The 18,317-nt window shown below is 32.0% G+C and overlaps 3 protein-coding genes across 3 annotated transcripts; 2 read left to right on the top strand and 1 right to left on the bottom strand.

Moving 5' to 3' along the window:
- Window positions 1-15: 15 nt before the first annotated feature.
- On the bottom strand, window positions 16-14,623 carry LOC113398799 (nuclear cap-binding protein subunit 1). The gene is made up of 10 exons (XM_026637711.2): window positions 14,456-14,623; window positions 13,595-14,376; window positions 13,058-13,476; window positions 12,837-12,974; window positions 12,460-12,563; window positions 2,378-2,625; window positions 2,026-2,269; window positions 1,468-1,583; window positions 899-1,087; window positions 16-516 (listed from the first exon to the last, which is right to left on the bottom strand). Exons 1-10 carry the CDS (start codon window positions 14,493-14,495, stop codon window positions 403-405), a joined length of 2,394 nt encoding a protein of 797 aa, XP_026493496.1. The 5' UTR covers window positions 14,496-14,623; the 3' UTR covers window positions 16-402.
- Window positions 6,600-12,442, top strand: LOC113398798 (mucin-2-like). Its single transcript, XM_026637708.2, has 2 exons — window positions 6,600-6,754; window positions 8,905-12,442. Exons 1-2 carry the CDS (start codon window positions 6,716-6,718, stop codon window positions 12,214-12,216), a joined length of 3,351 nt encoding a protein of 1,116 aa, XP_026493493.2. The 5' UTR covers window positions 6,600-6,715; the 3' UTR covers window positions 12,217-12,442.
- A 406-nt stretch (window positions 14,624-15,029) lies between the features above and the next one.
- On the top strand, window positions 15,030-17,626 carry LOC113398803 (NAD-dependent protein deacetylase Sirt6). The gene is made up of 6 exons (XM_026637731.2): window positions 15,030-15,311; window positions 15,422-15,549; window positions 15,719-15,961; window positions 16,151-16,324; window positions 16,823-16,946; window positions 17,249-17,626. Exons 1-6 carry the CDS (start codon window positions 15,246-15,248, stop codon window positions 17,615-17,617), a joined length of 1,104 nt encoding a protein of 367 aa, XP_026493516.2. The 5' UTR covers window positions 15,030-15,245; the 3' UTR covers window positions 17,618-17,626.
- The last annotated feature ends 691 nt before the right edge of the window (window positions 17,627-18,317 follow it).

The following is an 18,317-nucleotide window of genomic DNA, read 5'->3' as shown; positions in this document are numbered from 1 at the left end:
AAATGAAACAATGTGTTCAAAAGTTATTAGACTTTATTTATATACAACTAAGGCTTCGGTTTCAATTATCTTATTTAAATACTAAACAAGTCAAAAACAATTGGCTCATATTCAAACATGTTATATACTGTAAATTTTGAAATGTAAATAAATTACTTTTTCTTAATCCGTCTCATTTACCTTTACATTAAATATACTACCAACAAACTGATTTGATGTAATTCATTAATCTAATTTGCCTCCACACACACATAACAGTCTTTAGTTTATAATCCTCGAACAATATTAATAAGTATTCTAAGGCTATTCGTTCCTATAACAGAGTAGTTTTATACAGATAAAAATATCTATTGTTACAGCAATTGAGGTCAAATTAGTTCACATATCTATAGTTATGACATACTAAGCGGTGAGAGCTATAAATTGATGGAAAACATCCAAAATGTGAGGATCCAGATCTTGAGTAAATAGGAGTGTCTCTAAAGTGCTACTATACTTCTGAACTTGCTCGTGGTGCTGAAAACATAATTATTAAATTTTCAGTAATGTACATACAATTGTACCTATGGAATAGAGAAATGGACAGTACCTCAGATTTCAATCAATAATAATATTGATAAAAAATCTTTTTAAATATACAAACTGATTAATATTAATATAGTGTAACAAAATAGTTTTTATGTGAAACCATTTTATAAGTATGATATCAAATCAAATAAATCAGCAGATGTTATCCGAAAGTCAAGGTATATGGCAAATATTTTAATTTTTATTATTTCTAATGGGGACTAGTCAATGAAATATATTTTAAATATTTTTTAAACATAAATTATGAAGTCGTGAAATCATGGTGGAACATCAGCAGTATTAGTAATACCAAGAATCGCAGGGCGCTCACCAGCAGGAAGACCTGTCGCAGGCGCGCGAGCGTGGCGCGGTACCAGTGCGTGTGCGGGTCGCGCGCGTCCGTGTCGGCGCGCACGAGGTGCTCCGACAGGATCATGATGAACCGCTGGAACACGATCAGGAACAGCCGCTTCTGGTCCGTGTGCGCCATCTCCAGCCGCTCCTCCATGCGCTCGACTGCCTGGGTTGCATTATTGATTAGGACTTACTATTGCACGGTAGACGATTGCTTCTTTACTGTTGTATATGGACTGTACAATCAGTAAGTGTTGTGTCAAACCCCAGGTCAGGCCTAAAAATTCTAGTAGTCTGGAATTTTGTCTCGGAAAGCACGAAAAGCAGTTGATCCCGAGTTTGAACTCTTTACGGTCTTGTCGAATTTTCCATCCCGTTGGGTTTTGAGAGACACGTTGGGAATTGAGCGTGCACCTGTGTTTGCGCAAACACTTGTGCCCTATAACGTGCCGAGTAGTTGGATGGTATCCCATATAACCGTGACCGAAATCGGCCGTACGACATCATCATCATCAGGTGTTATTCAATAAAAACAGTAATAAGTACCTCTTCAGTGGGCTTGAATTGATCTTTTTTCTTTTTATTTCCGCTTTCATCTTCTGATTCCGAACTGCTTGATTCGTCTCTTGCGAGAGCTTCCCTCGCTTCTTGCAATTCTTTACCTATGGAACAGCAACAAGTATATTTTATCAAATCAAATTATATTTAATTCAAATAGACCACTTTTTTAACGTCGTTTTGCAGTATTTATAAGAACTCTAAAGCTACTACCGGTTAGGGACGTACATTATACCGAGAAGAACCAGCAAGTAACTCAGTAGTTACACTTTTCCACCAATCAATTACATAAAGGTATGTTAATTAAATACAATTAAATTATTATATACACACACGCACAAACACTTTTTTAAATTGATATTCTTCTCTGATGAATACTTTTATTGCGTTAGGAATATAACAATTCGTAAAAAGTAGTAAATCTCTCCTTGTGTAAATCTCATTATCTTTGATTAGTTTTAATCAAATAAAATAAAAGTAATTAGTAAGGAATGTTCAATATTTTTTACAATGAAAATTTCTATATCTAGAAATAATTACACTTACTGAGTTTGGAGACGTGTTTGTTCATTTTATCAATGGTGAGATGCAGAATCTCCCACAGATATCCGTGCGTAAAGTACGGCGCCATCTCCTTGGAGAAGAGCCAAGTGGCCACCGCGCTACACTCCACTATCTGCGTCTTAAGCATCTTGTCCACTAAAACGCACACCACCTGGCTATGACGCTGCCACAGTTCCCAAACATTGCGAAGCACACAGATTTGAGCTTCTTCAGATTCCGCCAAAATCTAATCAATAATTTTCGCTTAGTATAACATTCAATTACACTAGATTTTCAATAACAAGAATAACTGAGAACTTGGCGCCTGTAAATTTCTATAAATAAAGTAACTTACCTTAAAGACGTAATGGAACTTTGAAATAGCGGCGAAGCTGTGAGAAATGCTCTTGCTGCCCAAGTTGAGCAATGTCTGAACGAACACGTCTATCTTCAACGGGTTGTAGGCAGTGTGCGCGGCCGTCGAATCTCCCTCGCGCAGAGGATTAGGCAGTTCCCGTAGCACATTCAAAGCTTCTTCCGGTGTACATTTATTGCGGACACAGACGACTAGCTGATGTGCTGCTTCGGTACCGGGTAGAGAAGCTGCGAATATCAATGTCAACGGTTTGTTACATCATCTACCTCACATAACTTTTAAAATTCTTTAAGGATTTCCTCGTAAGTCTAAGGCATTGTTTTTGGGATTTACGATCCAGAGCTATGTCCAAAGTTCGAACCATGATTGGGGCCAATAAAAATGTATTGGGGTTTTCTTAGCAAGAGAATCTCAGTAGCAGCCGGAGTCAGGTATAGGTCGGAGGTAGGTGCGACATAACTTCGTATAACAGACTACATCCGAATTAAGTGACTTCAAAATCATCAATCTCTAACCTAAGCTTTGAATAGAGATGACGTATGGATTTAGCCTACTCACTTGAACTTCACTCAAACTCAGTTCAACTCACTGTATCTTGTATGCTATTCTTATTCCTATCTATAATTATGAAGCGCAATATAAGTTAAAGAGGGGGTGGAGAGGGGGCGAGGGTCCGATTATTTTTCTATGTACCGGAGCCCTTGCCCACATAGCTACGCACCTGCTTATGGACAATAATATCTATCGCGCTCTTGACTTATCTTTCATGAGTCAACCCACCTTGACAGAAATTGCCAACAGATTGACAGGATATATAAAATGAATTCTTTTTTTAATAAACTACAAAAAATATTGCTGCAAATTTATCACTACAATTATAATAAGAAACAAGATAAAATGTATTTTTTACATAAAACAAAAATTGACTGTAATATAATATGGATGTAATTTAACAGCATCTGAAAGCATCTAAGAAAAATTTGATAATTGTTTTAGATAACCAGTGAACAATACCTTAATTCAATTGCACAGTACACAACGACAATGCCGTAATGAGAAATTCTAATCTTACACGCCTCAATTAATATCAAAAGATATTGCATATGGTGTACAGGCAAAATTGCAAAAGTATTAAGTAAGTTGTAACAAAAACTGTTAGCAATTCTTAACAAATAACACAACATTTATATGGTTTTGTTTTTGCCTCCGTTTAATTTGATTTTATTTAGACAGTAAGAAGCATCATAGCTTGACGTTAAATGAGATTGTGATTTGTATAAGCAAATTGTATATATAGTAATTGATGTTCAGTGAAGTACTAATATACCAAGAGCCGACAGGCACTTCGACTAACAAGCTACCCAAACAAAGACTTTCATACAGATTTATGCCATTTCGCTCGCTTATAGGTGAAGTTTCCAAAAATCCTTACGAAGCGTTATAGATTTAACCTTTGTTCCAAAATTTCAGCATTCTACTCAGTAGTTTTGGCTTGTTCATAGTGTTCGTCAGGACAAGATTAAATTTACACGTTTGGTATTTGATGTCTTGATTAATAAATTTACAAATATAGAATGGAATTGCCAGATGCACCTGCCAGAAGCACAATTGTGTGTGTACAAGGTTATTATTTCGAAATGAACTTTTAAATATCTGTTGGAGGAAATATTCTTTGACAGACTTTAATAAACAACATTGACAACAAGATGGCTTTATGAATTGAATGTTTATAATTAACTGTATGTATGTATACAAACATTTTAAATTTATCCTTCACGCGTTAGTAGAGACAATCTAACGGTATGCTAACCCTCCTACTATAATCATTTTGATAATAATGGAATACTAATATATAGCGTATCGTTTTTGACATTTCGATCACAAATAATCGAATCATAACGAATTTATTTCTACATACTTCACAATACATAATTCTTCTACAACTTCTTTCAATAATAATCGGGATTCTTTTAAGAAAGTTAACTTCTAAAATAGTAAATAAAGATATAAATTTTCCGGTATCCAGTAGTTTCTTTTTCCACATTAATTAACTGAAGTACACTTTCCATCTTGGTTCGCGTGTCATACTCGCGTTGTCATTTTAATGCATTGAAATAATTTAAAATTTCATTAATAGATTTTTTCAAATACTTCCTGTTAATAAGGTATTCCAATTGTATAATTAAACATTCAAATAGCGAAACTTATGCAATTCTTTTTATTTATTGTTATAAGATATGGTAAATATTCATGTTTACTTTATCGTAATGAATCCCATTTACAGTATGCACTACTAAATACCTGTATGCTAATATTGCTTTAATTTATTTCATATACAAATGTTGAACTATCAATTGATTTTTATAGAAAAAACTTAATCTATTCTAAATAGTATGTTATATGAGTTTTACTACAACAGAGATGCCTACTACTGGTCAGTGATACCTCAGTTGATTGTCAATTTAGTATTTTCGGTGTCCGTGTCTTAAAATATTTATTCAATGAAATAAAAAAGTCGATCCTATCTTTTAGTTTTACCCTAACCCTATAAGGAATATACCGATCGGCTTGAATCAATCGCATCCTTCAACGATTTCAATAATGCGTTATGAATTTGGTCTTATAAATTAAGAAATGTATAAATCACAAGCATTTTGGTCGTACTTGCAGTAGTATTAATAATGAAAGCTTTAGGTAAACTTCAAGGAACCATAATTTCCTTCGATTAATGTTCAAAATACGCATATACGCGAACGCCGCAATGAATGGGTTAACATCGATAAATTTTTATTGTGAGATCAAATTATGAACTAATTTACGCTTCAAACCAAACATGTCCCGAAAATTTTAAGCATTGATTTTCATCAATTTTGACTACATTGTTTATTAAATATCTTAACTAAGTAGGCGTTAATAACTCAAGCTCAACTTCAAGTTTTAAGTCAGTTGCAGTCTTTTTTATCAGAGGGGCTTAAACGACCCCATGGGCAGAAACAGGCTAATAAAAGCCTATTTTTTTACGACTATTACTAACTAAGATCCCGAAAGTGAAGGTTGTTTCGACAGTCAATCACGTATTGACAAGAGATATAGTATTTCTATAATATGTTGCACAAATTCAAGACAGGTAATGAAAAGGAAAACGATTGCAATTTCCTTCGCAAGTATGTATGACGGGTTTACAACATCTATGGTATTGTCTGTAGATCCGTAGATCGTTTTAAAAGAGAAGATAATCATCTATATTTCCTAACGAGGATGGCGTTAATTGCTTCGTGATTTTTGTAATTTCATAGAGGTAGGTATAGTTAATACTATATACTATAATATATTCTGAAGTCTAGTCTTACTTATTATTATGATAGTATTATTAGTAGTAGTATAGACATTTAATCTTCAAAGTACAATAACGTATTTTTGATTTTATTTAATCTGTATCCTCGTCGGATGTTTCTTTTCCTCTTTTATTATATTGAGAATAAATTACATCCAAACGATTTAATCCGACGTTTAAGACCTTATGTATCTGAAGGATCTGGCCAAAAAATATGAGCAATATAAGCTTAATCAACATTTCCTAGATAAAGAGGATCGTGAAGAGTCGATACGCGGGCGAGTAGATATTTTCAAAAATGCTATCAGTTTCATACCACTTGCCCGATCCCTATCGTGCGATAGAGACCGTTGCAAATGCATATCTTGGAAGAAAATACCTATATTTTCTTTTTGAAATATTGTTTCGAGCGATAACGTCCACACCCCCCTAAACGAAATGAGACAATTTTGGAATCTCAGATTCATTATTCTTTTTTTACTAGTTAAAATTAATTTGAAGAAATAAAACACGATCGCGGAAGTTTTTAAGTAAAAAATCTTCGATATTTAGACGTTTATAACGTATTGTAAGCAATATTTCTTTATAAAAAAAACTTACGAACCTAATTTTTCAAAAATGTGCAGGCTGAAAAACGTTATCGGTCTTTGTATAGAAATTTACGGCTCGATATTTCTCTTAAATATTTGCATTCTATATTTAAATTAACTATTTATTATTTCAAGACGGTCAATTCATATCTCCATATTTGCAATGCAACAAGAAACAATTTGTTATTATGATTATGTATGACATAAGAATTGATTTTCATTTTTCTAACAGACATGAAAAGCCACAGTTTTCCGCGTCAAGTGGGGTTGGTTACACCACGCATGCGCAGAGACATCGTCAGTTCGCGCTAGCCGGTGCTCTTGCGCCGCACGCGTCATAAAATACAAATACCAGTGGCGGTTTGAGTCGATCGTGCTGTGAAGTGATCGAAGATGCGATCCGCATTGCTTTGCGTTTTCTTTACACTAATTGTAAGTATAATGAACTAAATGATACGTTGCACCGCTTTCATTTGTAGATCACGGCGAAAACAGGCGTTTCGAATTTTATTTACAAAACACGTCTTGTTTGTTTAATATTAAAATTGTTTCAATAAATATCGTTATAGTATTATTAAGTGCAATATTGTTTTAATGTCTCATAAACAAGTGAAGTATTAATTTTTTTATTTAATGTAGTTTTGAATAAAAAAAATTATAATCGAAATTACTTTAATTAGTACACTATAAAAAACTTGAAGCCCCCTTTTATGAAGTTTGCTAATCATTAGTTGAGATCAATATCACGATGCTGGATAGAGCACCGACCTCAATGTCATGTATTGTCTTTGGATGGGATTTTCTCATGTATGTGGGGCAATAGACTTGGTTTTTATTGTTGTATCTTCGCTTTAAATCTTGTGTTCGTATTAAATTTGGAATTCCAAAAAAATATTAATAATCACAGCGTAGTCTAAACTAACTTTGCTTGCTTTATAGACGTTATTCTAAATTTAAATCTAATATTGCAAAGGAAATGTAATATAACATATAGCGCTCTTACTAAACAACGACATAACTTAAAATTGGAAAATTATTGTTTATTGACTCAATTCTAAAATTAATGAACGAAAATTTCTTTTATTTTTTTACTACAACTAAACATATATTTAAGAAAAATACGTGTGGATTTCTTAGGATTGTATTTATACCAAAAAAATATAACATCAATTACCAAAACTAGTGATTTTAATTTCGGTCACTAGTTAATTAAGAATGCGATATATTTTAAAATACTTTAAATTTCAGTAAATATATTTATTTAATCTCGAAAATCTGCATTTCTATAAAAATTATATTTGAAAAGTGACATCAACGATCGTAAAAAGTATATTTTTTGTTCGTGTCATAATTTTCATACTTTGATAAGGTTTTATAAAAAAATGCACCTATATTTCTAAACGTGATTCAAAGCTATGCAGAGTACCCTTGAAATGAAAACCGAATGTTAATATCGCTTATGTTACGAGCATCTCCACGGCTCTTAAACATCTAGGTCCAGATGTTATCGAGCAAGATAACATTATATTGAGCATTAGCACGTGTTAGTCTCTAATATTTTTTTTTCGCTTAGCACTTATGCTTTTATTCAAATCTTACAACTATAATATATAAAAAAATTTACTTGGATATTTATTAGTCGCTCTGAACAGATTCTAATGAAACCCAGTGTTGTAATTGGTTGTCGTTGTTAATAAATTAAATTTTATTAAATACCATTGAATACCGTTGTTATTTTATTTTAAATTCATTTATTAAATAAATAATATTTTTTTAGTGAAACGTGTAGAATCAATTTTTGAATACGTAAATTTGTTTATATTTTCACCAGTGTGTGCAAACTGTTATATGTTAAGTTATATATATTATATTAACATTGAATACAATAGAAATACCGTTATGTATGTTAATTGCTTAAGTATTAAAATATTTTTGTAAGGATACATACAAAATATATATCAAAGTAGATAGTAGAAGATATATAAAAAATATTGATTATGCGATTTATTTAAACGTTAGGAAAAATAAAAAAATGTAAAATACCGCAAACATTTTTATAACCAAGATGACAAAAAGTTATTAAGCTTTCAATATGTGGTGTTATTTTAACTAAGTTCATTTGATAATACAAATTTGAGTAAATTTAAACCACAATATTTCGAAATATTAAATATTTTATTCATATAATAATCAATTAATTTAATCAATAATAAGCATTTAATTAAACGGGAACTATTAAATTAAAAGTAATCTATTAACTATTAAATAAAAATCACTCTATATAAAAATAAAAGTAATGATGGAAAGCAGTAAAAATTACATTTAAATACCTCAATAATCGTCTTAAATATTGTCGGAAAATTTAAATTGTATTAGTCGATTGGGAAATCGCTTCATGAGGGTTGGATCGTCGAGCACGCAACAATTGTGGCACGCTATCCGAACGCGCACTTTCCCGCCAACCGCCATTTTACTTTCGAACGCATATTAAAATATTTTTTTTAGTATTTGTAATGATTGCATTCACGACTTAAAACTTATTAATGTCACTGTTAATTAACGTCGACAACTTATTATTGCAGATACAAAGAGGAAGAATTCGCGCAGAAAACGATGACTTCAGACCTACACCAATCCCGTTGAACGAATGGCACCACGAAAGAAGAGAAGGTCGCGCGGGCATGTTGCACGAAACTTTTAAAACAAACTCACCGCCTTCTATAGCTGCAGTAGCTGCGCACTACTGGGAAGACGCTTTGAGACACAGCGTATATCTTACTCTCGTTAGAGATAAAATTGACCAGCTTATTGCCAAGGGTGACGTCAAATCTCCAAATAGTAAACCAGACAGTTACGATTCTAAAGAGATCGATGATCACGATTTGTGGGATAAAATTAAAACTGCACCTTTCGATAGAATACCAGAAGAGGAGCCAGCTTATTTCAGTGACGTCACAATAATGGCAAAGGGACGCCTTTTAGAAGACAAAGGCGGCTTTCGATTCGCTGAAGACGAAAGGACGAAAGAAAAATGCAGTGGTGACAAATGCATGGATGGTGTAAAAGCATTTTGGTCTGTCAAACGCGTTCGACAGAGAGACCAAGAAACATCACCTGGAAAATATCATTACGAGTTGACATTCTCTGTTATCTCTCAACTACCTAAAAAGCAAAAGAAGCCATATGAAAATCCGATCCGAACATTTACAGTAAAGGAAAGCTCTCCAAAAGGAATAATAGAAAGACCACAAGAACATCGTAGATTTGATCCAGTATCTTTTCATACGTCACGGCCAGAAAGAGCTGTATGGGTCCACAAAAATATAGCACCATCAAAATCTTTTACCGGAAGAAAACAATACTTTTCAGGGTTAGATAGAATATTTTCTTCGTTTTTCTCAGACGACGACAATAGTTCATATGAATCAACACAATATAAGTATAAACCCAACTCATATTCAGGTCAAACAGGATCACAATATTCAAAAATGGGACACGTCGGGGTAGCTGTGGATAAACATCACATGCCTTATCCGTATAGACCACATCCGGTTCAACATGTACACCCGCCTTTACAAACACCACCGACCAATCAAATGCAACAATATTTGGATGTTGGATCATATACAACGGCTAACAGTAATCCATACGCACACTATTCATATGACCATCGCGTAGAATCAAGCCAACCTGTAAAAACAACTCGGCCAGCTGTCTTGCCCACACCTCTACCACCAGTTTTGCCATCTAAAGATCAAGCTCCAGATACGACGAATACGATGTCTTTAGAAAGCACGGCATTTACTCCTAACACAATGAAGATACATAAACCTTACAACAAATATAAATCAACACCAGTTAAAGTCAATTACTTATCCGAGCATGTAAGACCTCCAATTTATAATGCTCCACCCGGTGTTTTCGTTACAATGGACAAAAAACCATTTAAACCGATGCCACCTTTGAAACTCGTTCACTCGTCTAAGACACACAGACCAAATAAACCAATTGATTTCAGGCCAAGTCCACAAATTTTGGATCAGAATTCTGACCAAGGTTCATTTTCTGATACAGCATTTAGACCAATAACAATGAATTATGGCGACAATAGCTCATCAGAAAGCAGCGAATTTAGTTATTCTAGTAAAAAAAGCGAAAACAAAAATCGAAAGAAACCTTCGAAGAAACATGAAAGTGTAAGACCACATCGTATCACCACAGCGACGCCAGATATAATAACCGTTCAGTCTACATCGGAGGAAGATATAGAAACAATGGATTGGACTAACGTTTTAGGAGCTTTTACTAAAACCACACCAATGGTTTCTCAAACTGAAAAAATGCTGCTACCTGAAACAACTACACATATGATAACAACGGTACCAGTAACAACCCCTAAAAAGATTGTAATGACAACAGAAGCCGCGAAAGAAACAAAATTATCCATATCAACAACAGTTAAACCCAAAAAGCGTACGCGACCTCCACCAAAATTTGTAAAACAAGAAAAAATTAAAAAACACAAGCGAATCACTACTACAACAACTACTACGACTACTAACGCACCAGAAACTAATGTTACTAAAAAAAGACTATTATACGACCTAACACCACAAGCAAGTTCAGCAGCGACAGGTTCCATGAAACCATTTAAAGTCCATGAATCAAATAGCAAAACGACCGTACCCTCGACTTCAAGTACGAGTACAACTACAAGTACAACTACTACTACAACTAAACCAACTACGACAAAAGTAACAACAACAACTCAGACACCTAGCACAACAGTGAAAAAATCTGTTAGTTCAACGACACAGCCAAAAAATAAAAATCGATTCCGACAATCAACGTTAATGTATAAAGGAACTTCAGTCAAACATGACAGGTGGAACTCCGCAGCCATGCAAAAAAATCAAACGACGACTACATCAATACCTTCATCACTTTTACATAGAAGAAAAGGTTCTAATTTTCATGGTTATATTTCATCAACTACTCCTAGACAAGTTGATGAAGAAAAAGAAAAAAATAATCATGCAGATCGGAAATCGGGTTTTTTCGATTTAAAGGCAAGTACTACTAAAACACCCGACGCCACACAAGCCAGTTCTAATTATGAAGAAACTGCGGATCAATATGAAAGTAATAGTGTTTTACCAATAGAAAGGTCACATGAGACAAATGAAGATAATAAAAATTATAACAATGAATCCAAAGATCGTACAGAGTACATATTTCAATCTACAACTACACCATTTTACGAAGTAGAGCAAACATCATCACTTGAAAAATTAGTGGAAGTTGATTCGACATCGTATACACAGTCTAAAAATAAAACAAAGTGCAAAAAGAAAAAAAATAGTCACTCAACTACAGAAGAAAATATGGATATAGATTTTGATAACCCTACAACAATAGTAGTCCCTACTACAACTACACCTAAAACATCATCAGAAATACCTACAACAAGTGATATTCTTCAAGAACTCTTTAACATTGATTTTAAGGGTAATAATGATGAAACTGTAAATGATACTGATGAACCAAAGTCTGATTTAGACGAAGACGAAAGCTTAAATCCCGAAAGTTATTCAAAAATCGATACAGATTTTGACTTTTTAGGAGTGTTGAATGGTAAAAAAGAACATAGGTCGTACGAGCAAAACGATTATCACTATGAAAGTGATGATGAAACAGATGATAATGATGAAGACAACAGCTATGAAGATGAATATGAAGAGAGCAAAATACCTTCCATTGAAGACGATGATGATGATACTGAATTTGAGTCAGATGAAGATGATGAAGACAAAAATGAAACTAAAAAATCATTTAAGGACAACCAAGAGAAAAAACACTCTTACAGCTTTTTAGAGTTAATGGCCATGTCATAGACTGAATTTTCTAAATTATAATTTCACTTGCAGCTTTAAATAAGTCACGAGAATATTAGTATATGACAAATGAAAAGGCATTTAAGATATATTTATAATTATATTGTCTGTCAGTAAGTCTTTAATCAAATTCTGTAGCAGATTTTTCAATGTAAATATTTAATAATCTATATAAGTCTAGAGTAATAAAGTATTTTTATATACAAGTTAATAAATGTTAATAATATTGCTGTGTTTGCTTACCTGCACCTTCCATTGAATATTTGTAAATAGGTTCGGGTTTCAAGGGTACAAAAGCTGATAAAGCTTCTGGTGTCATGTCCTTTATTCTTTGATGATATGATAACCTAAAATAATTTAAATTAAGCTTTATCAAAATTATAATCAATAACAAATAAAACTAAATAGATTTGTTACATTATAAATGTAAGTGATATAAGTAAGTGATAGTGATAATAAAACATACTCAATGTTTCATTTATAAACTTCGAAATTTCACTTCAAATACTAAATAATTGTTAATATTATGTACTAAGATGAAATGGTGAAATAAAATGACAATGGGTACAGATTTTGTACTGTGAATCAAATTAAATAATATTTATTTTATGTTTGCCTACCTGAGACATTTACCGAGAACTTCTCTTATGAATCTAGGTTTTGGATGGTCTGGATCTAGCTGAGCACATGCTTCCCAGTCATCCCAAGACCAACGATACTGAAAGTTACTTATATGATATGCAAACCAATTCACCAATCTGCAATGATAATTACTTATATAAAGTCAAACATTATAAAATTATATTTCACAATTATAGTAGTTGATAAAAAAGAAACAAACCTATCAAAGCAAGCAATATTCATGGTATCTATCCTCATGAATAAAATTTCAGTAGCTTGAGCCAAAACTTGCGGCATAGTTGAAGGCTGTAGTTTACAAAGCTCAATAAGTATAGAGCCATAACATATTTCCAAATATCTTGGAGTTGGCAAATTGAATAATTCAGCAAAAATTACTTCTACAATACAATATTCTAGTGGTATTTTAGCTTTGTATGGAAAGCATAAAAGTTGGGCAGCACATTCTTTCCTTTCTAAGTGATATGCTTCTATTATATTGTGAAGGTGTTCCTCAATGAGAAATCTCTCAATAGAATGGGCTCCCGGTAGTACTGGGCCATCAGGACAATCAGTGTAATCAAACATACGGAATATTACTCTTGGCATTGGGTAGTTATCACCATCATTGTGTGGTGGAGGCTGAAATGATAAACACACTGATATAAGCTTTTTAGAATATAACAATTTTTAAACATTAATTTAAAAGTTAAATTAAATATTAATAATAATTAAAAGTCAAAATAATTTATTTAAATACCTGTATTGTTGGCAATGTATGTTGTAAAGCTTCACACAATATAGAGTCAAATGCAAGATAAGGTCTTGGTATATGCTTTTCAGACCAATTATCTTGTCTGAGCTTTTTAATCTGGGCCCAGAGACAATCCAAATATTCTTCTTGAAGATGTGGTACATCTGCAGACCACACTTTTAACGCCGGCCAATGTTTCTTACTACGTTTATTTAAAAACACATCTATTGTTACTAGTAAATGATCTAATTGTGATTCCTTCTTTTCATACAGTTCTCTTCCAACCCACGGCAAGGTTGACAACACAGCAAACACAAACCAATCTCTTCTTACTTGTGGCACTCCATCCTCATTTGCACAATCCACTAGTGTTTCTAATAGAGTAAGTAAAGATGATGCTGCCAACACGTGACAGTTCACCAAGTCAGATATAAATCTTAAACAATAACGGGCTGCGTTCCATTTACCGGTTTTGAGATTTTCTTTGAAAGTCTTTACTATGTAATCAACAAATTCACCTCCAAAGTTATAGTTCTTTGCATTGAGTAAACCAACTAATGTTGCGTATATAGTGCATTTTTCTGGCATTCGTATAGCACATTCAGTTAAAATACGTAAAATTTTCACACGGAATGTACTTAAATCTGCTTCCAATACACTCGCCAATCCCTCTAAATTACTCTCCAAACTAGAACTGCTCTTTTCACCGACCCTTAAAATAAGGGATTCCAATCTATCCTCGATCTCTTGGTTTTCAGATACACGACGACGTTTTCTATTAAGGCGCTCTGGAATATCAGGAAAAGGTTCAAAATAATTATAACATAAACTTTTAACCTGTAAACAGTGATAAATTGTAAAATTTACCATATCCATCTTCTTCCTCATGGGCCCGTCTACGATTCATTATTATTGTTTAAGATTGTAAATTCTACCTAACGTAAAAACCCAATGAAAGAAACAAAAAGTAGATATTTATAGTCAAAACTGTAAAAGACAATCTGTAAGCCAAATTGGCTATCGCTATCGTCAAACCAAGTAAAAGTATAGCTATTCGCTATCGTCATACAAAATGCACAGATTAAAAATCTTGAATTTGACTATACTATTTGACACAAATATCAAATCCGACAGTGTATCTGGAAAATTGAGTACTGTCATTAAAATTTTCCAATAATTTAGTGATTATAGAAGAACTTTTAATAATTATAATTTTTTTTCGTAATATAGATAAAACGGCTGTCGTCGAAAGATGTAAAAAATCAATAAGATGCTAAATGTTTGGGTACTCGAAACTGCGTCGAGGCTGACACTTGATATTGATAATAGTCTGCATTTCTGCATCCATTTTGCTTGTCAAATTGACAAATTTCCAGTTTCCATCACATTCTCATATAGCTAATATAAGCGCATTATCTATGTTCCATCTGTTGTTGGACCAAAAGTTTAAATATGAAATATCTCCAGAGCAAGGAAATTGAATTGAACTCTGAATGCCAGTAGCCGATAAACGATTCCTTTATTAAATCGCTATATTTAAGATTTGTAAATCAAAATATAATTTAGCTTTTCCCGTCATAAGAGCACAATTAAATTATACTGCTCGTGAATCAAATAAAAACAATATTTTCACAGCGGTTATTTCAATCAATAAACGATGTCTTGCAATTATGCAGAAGGTTTATCACCATATGAACATAAAGGTGTTCTCGGAGTCCCTGAGGTAAGCTTACGATAAATAAACAGAATTTTTTCAACAAAAGTTTATTACGAAATAAAATCATAACAAGCAGTTTTACGCTAGAATTAAATGTTTGCTTGCATTTTTTTCAGAAATTCGAGTCTATTGATAAATTAAATGAAAAATGTATTGCTTTAGCTGAACTAATAAAAAAGAGTAAGCACATAGTTGTACATACAGGAGCTGGAATAAGCACTTCAGCAGGTATTCCAGATTTTAGGTAATTATGAATATTGGTCCTACTTTTAAAACCAAAGGATAGTTATGAGAGTTGGTATCAATGTTTATAAAACTATCTACTAAATGTGAATTCAATTTAAATAATTAGTTTTCATTTAAAGGCAAAGCACCTAAAGAAATATTAAAATGTAATATATTAATATTTTCAGAGGTCCAAATGGAGTCTGGACTTTAGAAAAAGAAGGCAAGAAACCATCTATTAATATCTCATTTGCAGATGCCAAACCAACAAAGACTCACATGATACTCAAGAAACTTGTGGAAAGTAATAAAGTACAATATATTATAAGTCAGAACATAGATGGACTGCACTTAAAATCAGGATTGCCACGGAAGTATCTAGCTGAATTACATGGAAATATGTTCATTGATGAATGCAATCTTTGTAAAAGGTAAATAGTATAAATTGTAACTAAAAAAGGGCCATATAATATCTACTAAAAATAATTAAATAGACAACACTTTTTGACATTTATAAAGATACTGTGTTGTATTTAATAATTTTCCTATTAAATTTACTACTAATAACAGGACATGGATGTAATTAATATTTGCAAAATTTTATAATTAATATATTGCAGACAATTTGTACGAAGTCGTCCAGTAGAAACTGTGGGAAAGAAATGCAGTGGAATACCTTGTGCTTCAGGACATGATGGTGGACGACCATGCAGAGGTCGGCTCTATGATGGAGTCTTAGACTGGGAGCATAGCCTACCTGAGAATGACCTTTTGATGTCAGAATGGCATTCGAGGTATATTCCATCTAATGAATTTTATTAACTAAAATAAATAGTGTAGTGTTTTACCTAATAAAAGTATTTTATTCTGTAGTTTTAATGCCATCAATGAAAATGAAATACATATTTATAATAATTGCTTTGATAAACAAAATCTATATAATAGCGAAATTTCAAAAAGTTTCCAAAGTTAAAATAACACTTCTGTTACATTCAATTAAATAATTTTAATAAACTCAGTGTTTAATTCATAAAGTGAGAGAGGACAAGTGTTTTATCATCATTTTGCTTTTATCATTTCAACATTAGTAAAACCGTAATAAATCTTTGATTCAGACCTTTTGTGTCAAATTATACTCCATGCTAACATGTAAATAGATAATTTCATAATCCCAAGTACCAGTTGCTGCTGTGAATATCTTGACTGATACATTATATTGCCCGCAAATAGAGTTCAAACCCAGATTATATTATCTAGTATATACTAAGGAAAACCTTGTCATTATATTTCAGCATTGCAGATTTGAGTATATGTTTGGGAACAACACTTCAAATCATTCCTAGTGGTAATTTACCTTTAGAAACCTTAAAGTATGGAGGAAAACTAGTCTTATGTAATTTACAGCCAACAAAACATGTAAGTTTCACATTGTAATAATAATATATCACATAATATTATTTATCTGTTAAATTTTCTCCAAAGTGCCTCAGTCGTAATAATTGCCCTGTGGCTTCACTGGCTATTTAGAGATTGGTATATATTGGAGATATATGGAGTTCAAATTCCTTCATACCAAATTTCATCAGATTTGGTTCAGTGGTTTGTATGTAAAAGAGCAACAGACAGACAAACTTACTTTACTTTTTTATTTACGAAATACTTTCGCATTTATTATTAGTATTACTATTACAATTAAAGAAAACTTTCCTTCTTTTTAGGACAACAAAGCAGACTTAATTATAAATTACTATGTAGACGATATTTTAGATAAAGTCATGAACATACTGGGTATAGAAATACCAGATTATAAAGAAACCGAAAACTTAACTAAATTGGCTGAATCAGCTATTGTCGATTGGACAATAAGTCGAAATGATATATCATCAATGGAGAAAATATTTAAGGCTAAATGTAAAGGTGTGAAGAAAAAAAGGATTTTAAATAAAAATAAAAGAAACAGCCTAGATTTATTAATTAATGGATTGGATAAAGATGATGACAAATCAAAAATGATCAAGCTGGAAATAAAAGAGGAAGACGAAAAAGAATGTTTAGTAGACTCCAGTAATATTCAATTAAATGTATAGTAAATTTAATTTGTTTTTATTTTAATAAAATTAATATTTTCAATTGGACATATAAATAAAATTACATCACCATATTAAAAAAGCATCATCTAATGAACCATAAAAAAAAAACAACGAAATGTGATAATGTTGCCGTTATAATTTATTCAAATAAAAATATCAATAACAGACAATCGTTTAAAAATGTACGTGTCATGGAATGTTTAGAATACAAAAAAAAACAATATCTGTAATAATATAATCATGTGATTTAAAAAAAGCTGGTGCTAGTACAGAGATAATTACGTTTTATCTCTAGAAACGTAATATTATTTTTAAATATAACATGATAGAACTATATTTTTCATTTAACTAATAGTAAAAATAGATTACATATAAAAATATGAATGGATGCAGATCATATATATCATTATTACAATAACTTATTACTTCCTCATTCTATAAAAATAACTGGTACATACGTAATATAATATGTTTATACATAATTATAAAAACCGTAGCATGACTAGTTTATTACGAAATAAAATAAAATATAATATAAATGTTTGCATTATGACAATCGTTTATAAAAATAAAAATATGATCAACAATCCGGCATCACAATATAAATAACAATTTATGAAACTAGTATAAAAGTTTTTATTAAAGCCCAAATCTTAACATACAAGCATATTCAGTTTCAGGTTGTTTATACACGACG

Source organism: Vanessa tameamea, chromosome 14, assembly GCF_037043105.1.
Source record: "Vanessa tameamea isolate UH-Manoa-2023 chromosome 14, ilVanTame1 primary haplotype, whole genome shotgun sequence".
Classification (NCBI taxonomy): domain Eukaryota; kingdom Metazoa; phylum Arthropoda; class Insecta; order Lepidoptera; family Nymphalidae; genus Vanessa; species Vanessa tameamea.
This window is presented reverse-complemented; position numbering and strand designations above follow the sequence as displayed.

Excerpts from the sequence above, each read along its gene's own strand:
- LOC113398799 (XM_026637711.2), bottom strand. The coding sequence starts at position 14,495 with ATGAATCGTAGACGGGCCCATGAGGAAGAAGATGGATATG. Across the intron at positions 13,477-13,594 it reads ATACATTGCCAACAATACAG|CCTCCACCACACAATGATGG; the intron begins GTATTTAAATAA and ends TTATCATTTCAG. Across the intron at positions 517-898 it reads TGCGACAGGTCTTCCTGCTG|CACCACGAGCAAGTTCAGAA; the intron begins GTGAGCGCCCTG and ends TTATGTTTTCAG.
- LOC113398798 (XM_026637708.2), top strand. The coding sequence starts at position 6,716 with ATGCGATCCGCATTGCTTTGCGTTTTCTTTACACTAATT. Across the intron at positions 6,755-8,904 it reads GCGTTTTCTTTACACTAATT|ATACAAAGAGGAAGAATTCG; the intron begins GTAAGTATAATG and ends TTATTATTGCAG.
- LOC113398803 (XM_026637731.2), top strand. The coding sequence starts at position 15,246 with ATGTCTTGCAATTATGCAGAAGGTTTATCACCATATGAACATAAAGGT. Across the intron at positions 15,312-15,421 it reads GTGTTCTCGGAGTCCCTGAG|AAATTCGAGTCTATTGATAA; the intron begins GTAAGCTTACGA and ends CATTTTTTTCAG. Across the intron at positions 16,325-16,822 it reads ATGTCAGAATGGCATTCGAG|CATTGCAGATTTGAGTATAT; the intron begins GTATATTCCATC and ends ATTATATTTCAG.